Source organism: Malania oleifera, chromosome 1, assembly GCF_029873635.1.
Source record: "Malania oleifera isolate guangnan ecotype guangnan chromosome 1, ASM2987363v1, whole genome shotgun sequence".
Lineage (NCBI taxonomy): Eukaryota > Viridiplantae > Streptophyta > Magnoliopsida > Santalales > Ximeniaceae > Malania > Malania oleifera.
This window is the reverse complement of record NC_080417.1, coordinates 73,320,469-73,330,079: the sequence shown is the minus strand read 5'-3', so window position 1 is coordinate 73,330,079 and position 9,611 is coordinate 73,320,469. Positions and strand designations below refer to the sequence as shown.

General features: G+C 34.7%; 1 protein-coding gene across 1 annotated transcript in view; it reads right to left on the bottom strand.

The window, feature by feature from the left end:
- Window positions 1-462: 462 nt before the first annotated feature.
- The window catches only part of LOC131166250 (DNA ligase 6), a 45,246-nt gene continuing 36,097 nt past the window's right edge, over window positions 463-9,611 (bottom strand). Inside the window, exons 13-19 of the mRNA XM_058124612.1 lie at window positions 8,829-8,878; window positions 2,944-2,978; window positions 2,743-2,804; window positions 2,504-2,665; window positions 2,317-2,405; window positions 1,422-1,521; window positions 463-952 (exon numbers count right to left, since the gene is read on the bottom strand). Coding sequence (XP_057980595.1) covers window positions 644-952; window positions 1,422-1,521; window positions 2,317-2,405; window positions 2,504-2,665; window positions 2,743-2,804; window positions 2,944-2,978; window positions 8,829-8,878 — 807 coding nt within the window. The 3' untranslated portion in view covers window positions 463-643. The remainder of the gene's footprint in view (window positions 953-1,421; window positions 1,522-2,316; window positions 2,406-2,503; window positions 2,666-2,742; window positions 2,805-2,943; window positions 2,979-8,828; window positions 8,879-9,611) is intronic.

Here is a 9,611-nt window from a genome sequence, read left to right as displayed (position 1 = left end):
ATCAGGCAGGCTCCCTATTCAATCTGCTTGCAATAATATCAAGAAAGCTAACCTCCCACCGCTAAACAAGTCTGCGAAATGCAGCCATTTCCCTCCCTTGGGCAAGAATCCTATTGCGCATCAAGCTTGGAGAGTTCAAAATCCTCTATTTCCCTTCAAATAATAGAGGATCAGCTCTTCTAATTCTATGTTACCGTCTATGGGGGCCCTTTAAACCTTGCCCTTTTAAAAAAATGATAGCCCCACATGAATAATTGGTTCATTTTTTGTTTCAAAATGCAAAATGAAATCGAGAAAGTCTATGGATAGGTGGCACAATATCATATTGTCTAGCCCGCTGCGCTCAAGTAGAGATTGCTTAGTTGCTCCGCAGTTCAGCATGCAATCTATAAATGGAAATGGGTTATCTTTTTGAATTATTTAAGTACGACTAAACAGAAAAAATAAATAAATAAATTGAGCTCATCCATCTGAATTGGGCAACAAATATATAGAAATGAACTTAGCATTCTAACAAGACTACAAGAAAGAGGCAACATTGTGGATACAAAAAACTGACCCAAACAAAAGCAACCCCACCCCTTGAGAGGGAGAGGGAGAGGGGGAGGGGGGGATAAATTCAAGTACATTTTAACAAAGGTTTTTAACCTGCTAGAGTGACATCCATTTTCCGGGTCTGAGAATGAAACATTTCAGCAATATCAGCAGCAGTGCTACATTCTTCTGGTTTTCTATCTAATACAGATCGAATAAATCTTGGGAATCTGATTGAGATGCCACGGGATGGATCAACTAAACCCACAGCAGCCTGATGGACTGGTGAAATAGTGAAGTCTGCACCCCTTATTTCCCAAACAAGTTCTGGAGAAAACCAAATGTCAGGCACCTCAGCTGTTTGATAGTATGGTGGCTTTTTGGACAAGATCTTGCCCTCAGAAAAGAACTCTTTCATCTGCAATTCGATCAGTGTCAACAAGTTATTCTTTCTACTAAAATGACACAAGCTCTCACATGAAACAAGGCAGCACTCAAACATCGGTAAGGTCCTGCAATTAATCTGAATAGACTGATAAAATTTTTAACTATTATTTATTATAGGATGACAACATTGAATTAAGGCTTCTATTGTCACAATTGTAAAGCCACTTTGCCCATTGATGAAATTATTCAGACGCACAACCTAATTTCAGAAGTCCTGACAATCACATAATGTATAACGAGAAAACAAGAAAACACTCAACCTTTCTAGAGAACTATAAATCACCTTATATCAAAACAAAAAAGGTGAAATTCATAGAAATGAAATATTATATCACTTGCATGCAATTTTGCTTTTTAATCTGTCAGATGCCCACAATCACGTGCCCAAATAACATGTGAATTCTAGACTTCCAAGCACAACAGAAAAAGGCCACATTTACCTCCCTGTAAAAGGAATCTGAGAATCCAGACATAACACGACATACACTTTGAAATTCCTCAACAGAAGGGTCATAGCAAGCCATGAGGAATGGGCTGTACCTGAAACATTGAGATAACAAAATTACAGGTATAAGCAACACCAGCTTTAATACATAAAAGATTCCTGAACAATGCTGTTAACACACACTTATTTCTTTTTAATTTGATTAGATACTAACTATATACATCAATCATCAATATAATTTTCCATGGCCTACATAAATGATTCTGTTACACATTGTGCTCTTCATCCAGTTTCACAAGTACTGTTAGATCATCAGTTTACCTAAAAGCTTGTGGGCTAACAATGTATAAGCTTTAACACTCCCCCACACATGCAGCCCAACAGCACTAGGAGAGACAAACACAAGATAAATAATACACATGATAGGGAGCACAATAATTTTTTAAACACCATACAATAAACACGGGCTACAAGACTAGAATCCAGGATCTCCTGGTAACCAGCTCTGACACCATGTTAGATTACCACTTTACCTAAAAGCTTAAGCTACTAGGTTGTGGGCCAACAATGTACATCAAGCTTTAACAAGGACTTCCAGACAAGGTATACTTAAGCATACCCAATTCCCACCGCTCTCAGAGGATGGGTTCAAATACTAATCCTTGCTCCCTATGGATTTGTCACTGTCTAAATATAAAAGCCACAGCAAACTGATTAACTACTACAGTTCTATGATTTTATGAATTAATTCCATAACTGTATTTTTTGGTAATTGGCTTTTTCTTTTTATGGAGTACCAAAAGGCAAAAGCCCTCCAAATAAAAGGTGCAGCCAAAATAAAAGGTGCAGCCACAATCAGCACATAGGGAAGAAGAATCTGATATTATTACCATCCTGCTTTCCTCCCATTGCCATACCAAGCACCAATAGGGACCAAATCAAGTGAGTCATTCAATCCCTCCACATAGTCACGCTTGACCTAAAGAGGTAACACAGTTGCCCATCAGAAAATAATAATCATCAAGAGACATTTTTTTAGAGCCAGCAGTAATATCAAATGATATAGTCATGTACAACCTTCAACCAGGTGTCTGTACGCTTTGATGGAAAATATCCAGCATCAGTATCTAATGATTTAATCATAATTCCTTCACATGAGGAGCGGAATGCATCTTCAAGGAAACAGTTCATCTTGGTTATTGTCGCTTCGTTGGTCAAACAAGCATCATCTGCTTCCACCTACAGAATGGTGAATTGAATAAAACACCAACCGCAAAATGATCAATTAAGTGAACATATGGAATTTAATCACTTACTGTTGTTTCCCTAGCGAATTCAAAATAACCGAATTTCTCATCAGAGAATAAATCCTTCAGATCTGTTAATTGTTTCATTCCACAGACAGACAGTCAAGACTTACAATACTGAACACTTCAGCAATTCCGCGCGCGCGGGGGGTGGTGGAGTGGGGTCTTTAAAGAAATTTACGTTATTATAGGGCATCAAAATATACATACATTTTCGCCTTAGCCGGAGAGGGAAACCCAACAGCCTGTAACAGAAATGTCTAAGGTCATTAGAGATAAATTATAGTTTTCTAAACAAATTAAACTCCAACCAATGCTAGATCTATTCTCTAACAGAAAGTCTCTCTGAAAGGAGTGCTTGGAAGTGTGGAGTTCCTCCTTATATTGCTTCTACATCTTTTCCCTGGGTGACATCTACATTCGGCAGAATTCTACTTATTGACATTTGTCAGACAGCCTTATGATGGTCAATTGTTGCATCATGTGTAAAGATCATGATAAGGTTCTGGTGCAAGTTTTAATTCTTTTTTTTCTTTTTTTTTCTGAAGTCAGAAATTTTGAAATGTCATTGATTTTGATTTTCAGGGTTATGCCATCCAACGTGAAGATTTTTGTCCATAAGCTATTTCTGCAAATACAGAGGGAATAAACGTGGAATGTTTGGAAAGAAAGGTACCCACAGGAAGTATGGATTCAAACTGCACACTCAAATTCTTCATTCTTTATTTGAATGAATTTAAAGTTTAAACTACAGTAGTAATTCATTGTTCTATTGTTCTAGATATAGTTGATTACATGTCTGCAGCTCCGTAAGAGCTATTCTTTCTTTTCTTTTCGCAGTTTGCATACCTCATATTTTTTGTATTCCTTGTTCTATGTTTGATTACACACATACGTTTGTTCTATGTTTGATTACACACACATACGTGTGTATGTATATATATATATATATAGAGAGAGAGAGAGAGAGAGAGAGAGAGAGAGAGAGAGGAGGATCCATTTACAGCGGGGGTAAAACATGTTAATCTGTACAGCCCAGATCAAAGCTCCACCCCTCTTTTCCCCTTTTTAATGAAAAACCCTAGCCCCACTTCCTATTCATTTGAGGGTTGGGACTGAGGGCGTTTTTTTTTTTAAAATCTCAAGAGGTGGTTTTGAGAATCAACCAACCGACAAATCTACAGCCCAGGTGACCCCTCTTGCCCAAATGAAATGGGAAGAATCAAATTAATAAGCTTTTTCATTGATTCAGGGCACAGTGAAGCCAAATTTCAATCAAGGGGAGGGGCCTAATTAGTCATCCTACTCAAATTTAGCCTCTGAATAACTTTTTGAAGGGTTCACTTTTTGATGATCCTAATGTCTGACCATCTTATTGTCTTATTCCAGTCATGCTCATGCATGTCAAATATCAAGATTGGAGACCAGATCTCTCATCCAGAAATTGCTTCAATCTAGCATTTTATGTAAAATTTTATTTACAATAAAATAACAGTTTTAAGATAATATGGCCAATAAAGTACAGACACACACACACACACACAGAGACAAATATTATATATATAAAAGTACTATTCATATAAATCGTTTTAAGGAAAGAATATCCTTAATTTTATTCTAAATGATGAACTTTTTTTAGTGAGTAGACTTAATGACTTGTATTTTTATCTAATCAACATCTACTAACTTAAAAAAAAACTTAACAGAAAATAAAAGAAATTTGATTATAAATAAAGTAATTTTATGCTTCTAATGTTTTGTTCACTTGATTTCTTTTATTAAAATATTTTACATCAATAAGATTTTGATATGAATAATGAATTAATTTTAAACCCTTTTCAAAAAGAATATATATTATTGATTTTGTCCTAGATAATGTAATATATTTCTCATAAACAAAGATAATAATTGTTAAATTCATCTAATATAAGTTCAACCTGGAGAAACAAAAATAATTTAATTTCAAAGAAACACAAAAGTAATTTAATTCCAAATACTCTCTTACCACATTCCTAATGATCAAATAATTAAATTTATATGCAAAAATGGCTTATTTCACATGGGCTAAAATGAATAACTTTGTGTATTTTTTATATATATATTAATACTAATTATTAAATTTCATCGGATATGCATCCAAGTTAAAGTAAAACCAATATTATCTATGGAAATACAAATAGTGCAAGATGAGAATGCCCTAATTTTTCCCCAAATAATGCATCCTTTTTTTTTAATAAGTAGACTTAGAAATTTTAAGTTTTATCTAATCCACATCCAATAACTAAAGAGAAAAATTAAAGTTAGTTCATCATAAATAAACAATTTTCATGCTTTGTTAACTTGACTACTTTCATTAAAGAACTTAAATCAATATATTTTTCATATAAATCAATATTAAGTCATTTTTAGATAGAATATATATTGTTGATTTTATCTTACAATTGCACATATCTGTATGTATTTATGTAGGCACGCAAAGGCTACCAAAACATTTCGCCATGCGTCAAAACAAACATTGTAGAGACTGCCTTGTATCAAAGTGAGACCATACCATATGCCATAAAGTCATACAAGCTCATTATTATTAGATTAAGCCTATAAAAAATATTAGTTTGTTAATTATTCTAGTTTTCCAAAAAAGAATCAATTTAGTATTATTCATCACAAAAGCGAACCAATTGTTAAGTGTTCTTAGTGTATATCACTAGTTGTAGGGGCACACTATTTGTCTGCAACACAACCCTAAATTCAAGGTTTATAGAGAGATAATGGGGTGTTATGAGTGGTTTTTCAAGGAATATAAATTTATATATCAACCACTGGTGGTTAAATTTTTTTAAAAAAAAAATTAACTCATCAGAAAGGGGCATCTTAGGATCGAATCAATGAGGGAAAAAATGAAGGTTGAAAACTGCATCAGCTTCCCTTATTTAATAGTATGACAATGGTATTTTAACATCACCATCACTAAGCAGGTGTTATTAATTTTCTCTTAGGGCTTGTTTGGTTCACGACATCAAAAATATTCCCATGGAATTACATTCCCGAGAATCTTATTCCTAGGAACAGGGTGCCAACCTCATGGAAATATTTTTATTTGGTTTAGGTTGGAAATAATTTAGGCACAGCACTGATCGAAGACAAGATAAGGGAGGGGCAGTTCAGATAGTTTGGGCATTTGAAACGCAGGCCTAGTAGAGCACATGTGAGGAGTGAGTAAGTTATTGTATCTGGCATGAAAAGGGGTAGGGGCGGGCTTAAAATAACTTGGAATGAGGTAGTAAGGAAGGATTTAATAGCCCTTAATCTATTAGAGGAAAACGCTCTTGATTAGGTGAATTGGCGGAAAAGGATTCATGTATCCGACCCCATCTAGTGGGACTAAAGGCTTCTTGTTGTTTTTATTGTTGTAGGTTGTAAGATTCCCAATATGGGAAAGAGTGGTATTGCAGCTATCAATTTTCCTGTCGAGAGTGTTAGAGATTATCTGTGGAGGTGAGTTGCAGTGTTCTAGATTGGCCACTTTTCCTCTTGGTGGTAGAATAATGCTTATCTAGGCTTGTCTTTCTAGTATCCCTCTTTATTTTCTTTCAATTTTTAAGATTCTGGTGGGGGTTGCTAGTAAGATAGAGAAGACAATGAGGGATTTCTTATGGTTGGGGATAGGAGGCTTTAGAGATCATTTGGTTAGGTGGGGAGTGGTGAGTAGGTCTAAATAGGAGGGTGGTTTGTGTATTGGAAATTTGGTGTCTAAAAACACAGCTCTTTTGGCTAAATTGCTTTGGCAGTTTCCACTAGAGAATTTTTTCCCTGTGACATTTAGTTGTTAAAAGTATGGATTAAACAAAAATGGGTAGGATGCTAATTTGAGATTTGGATGTTTTTCGGAGAGTCCGTGGAAGGCTATCTCTTAGAGTTATCCCCTTTTCATTCCCCGTATTAAAATCCTAGTGGGTAGAGGTAGTATTATCCGTTTTTGAAAAGATCCTTGGCTAGGAAATGTAGTTTTGTCCACCTTGCTTCCACGTCTTTTCTGCTTGAGCTTGGAACATAATGATTCCATTTCTTTTTTTTGTTGTTGATCCAAGTAGTCCATTGCCTTCTTGGGATTTCCACTTTCACAGATCATTAAACGATAGGGAGATGGTAGAACTATCCTCTTTGCTAGTCTTGTTGAAAAACAACTTAGAGGATAGATGATCTTGATTTTGGATCCTTTGGGGGTTTACTCTTGCAAATCTTTTTGTGATTTTTTGAATAGGTCTAATGTACTTTTTCGTCTCTATAGATCCATTTGGAAGGCCAAAGTCCCCTTTAAAATTAATGCTTTTTATCTGGTTGGTTGAGCTTGATAGAATTAATACATACAACTTGCTGCAGCCTGTAGGTTATGAGACCTTTGAAGTCTATTCTGTTTTAATTGTTCAGAATCTGCATCGCATTGTTCATTCATTGTGATTATGCTTGGAGGGTATGGAATAAGCTATTTGGTATTTTAGGCGAATGTTGGGTGAGTTTAGGGGCAGTGGAGGACTTTCTGTCTGTTTCTTTTGCTGGTTTTGGCAGGAAAAAGGAAAGGGTAGCGCTCTGGAAATGTGCTTTTTTGCCTTCTTTTGGGGGCTGTGGATAGAGCGTAATGGGCGTATTTTTCTAGTGAAGTCATTTCATTTTCTGGTTTGGGAAAAGATATATTATTTGGCTTCTCTTTGGTGTGTGGGGCAGGGGAATTTTTAAGGGGGTAAGCTTTTCTGATATTCAGCACAATTGGCATTTGTGTTGGAGTGTTAGTTCTTGTTGGTTTTTCTCTCTCTTGGTTTTTAGTTTTCAGGTTATTTCTTCATTTCTTTATCTGGATTTTCCAGACCACATTACAGAGATGTCTTATTCTACTGACAGTATATTCTTATTCTATTAATGAAATTCTTCTTTTACTCTAAAAAAAAAATCCCAGGGATGTACACAACACAGGATTCACATGTCAATGATGGTTCTACATGGGAATCCAGGCAGATATTTTAAGAAGATGACCAATATACCCTTGACATGTGTGTGACTAACTTATGAAGAACAATTATACTTTTCAGCCCAAAATACTATTAAAAACACATAATTAAATCTATATCCTAAAATTTTCAACAATTATAAATTTAAAACATTTAACACTTACTAATTGACTAACAGAAATATTTGAGGGCAATATAGTGTCTAATTATTAACTATTATATTAAATTTTTTTAAGGCAGCAATAATATTACTTTCATTTAATAAATTACAAATTCCAATTAAAATGTTAATTAAAATAAATATTACATTTTTAATAGACATTTTAAAATTAATTTATATCTTTAATTAATATTTTATATCTATTTTTTCAAATTAAAAATAATTCATATTTATACTAATTTAAACTTTTTACTTTTCCCTAAGGTTTCAAAAATTCTAGGGACCTCCCCTAAGGTTTGTCAAAAAGACAAAAACCTCCCCTTGTATTTTGCAAAAGATAAGTTTTTTTAGAGCAAGTCTATGCCTTTTTGGCAAACCTTAGGGGAGGTTTGTGAAATTTTTGAAACCTCATGGGAGGTCTGTGGCATATTTGAAACCTCACGATAGGTCTGTCTTTTTGCCAAACCTCAAGGGAGGTGAGTGCCTTTTGCCCTTTATTATTTTAAATATAATAATAGAGTGTGATTATATTATCTTATAGGGGCAATATTGTTCAAAAGCCAAAATAGTGATGGCAATTTGGTCCAAAAGGTAAGATTCTTGTGAAACTTACCCATGGGACGGGTGGGAATAGGATGGCCATGTTTTATGGGAATCCTTTCATTCCCAAGAATGTGAAGATTTGCGCCACGTTAGATTCTCATGCTCAAACAAATGTGAGAATGAGATGACATGGGCACATTCCTTGAAATCTTGAAAAATGCTGTAAGCCAAACACCCCCTCAGCGTTATCTAATGCAGTTATTACCACTCCAATTGACCATTCAGGTATCAAAACATATAGCTTCAAGTACATATGTATACACACACAAATTTATTCGCAAACAAGTTAAAAAAAAAAAAAAATCTAAGAAAAGGTGAAAAATGATTACTGCTCTCCATTAGCAAACATGATATCAAAGACAAAGATGCAAATGTCCACCTGCAAGCAGATACGAATACATGATGTCAGAAAGCAAACCCAAAAAAATAAAAAAGAGCTACCAGAGCAGCAATTCATTTGAAAGGAAACAAAATAAAAATAATGAGAACCTCATCAAAAGGACAACTAAACATATTGACAGAAGTAAAGACACTATTGATAATTTAAATAGCAATGCCAAGTAAAAAAATTATATGACATGCATAAACCCTTTTTTTTATAGCAAAAGAAGAAAATTTTATTAAATATAAGGAATATACAAAAAAGAGACTAAGACATCCTTCTAGAATAGAAATGGAAAGAAAAAACATAAAGCACAAATGAACCAAATCTTGTTGGATATCTGAGAAGCTCGCTCCTTTAAAGCACCCAGAGCCAACACCAAACCAGCAAAGAATTCAGCTTCTTCCCTGGGAAAAAAATATGCATTATTTTCCAAAGATAAACCCCACATGAATGGATAACAAGCACATCTCCATATTGCTGCCAAATCCTTTCTCCTTCCAAAACCAGAAAAAGAAACTGCCAAAAATTCTTCCATTTTCAAACCAACCCAACTCTCTCCCAGTACACCAAACAACTTGTTCCACAATTTCCAGGCAAAGTCACAGTTCAGAAATACTGTAATAGCTAAAACAAACATCTGGAGAAACTGCCTTCAATGATCTCCTACTCCGCAACAAGTTATTGATATTGACCCTATTAAGCACAACCAACCAAATAAAAGCATTAA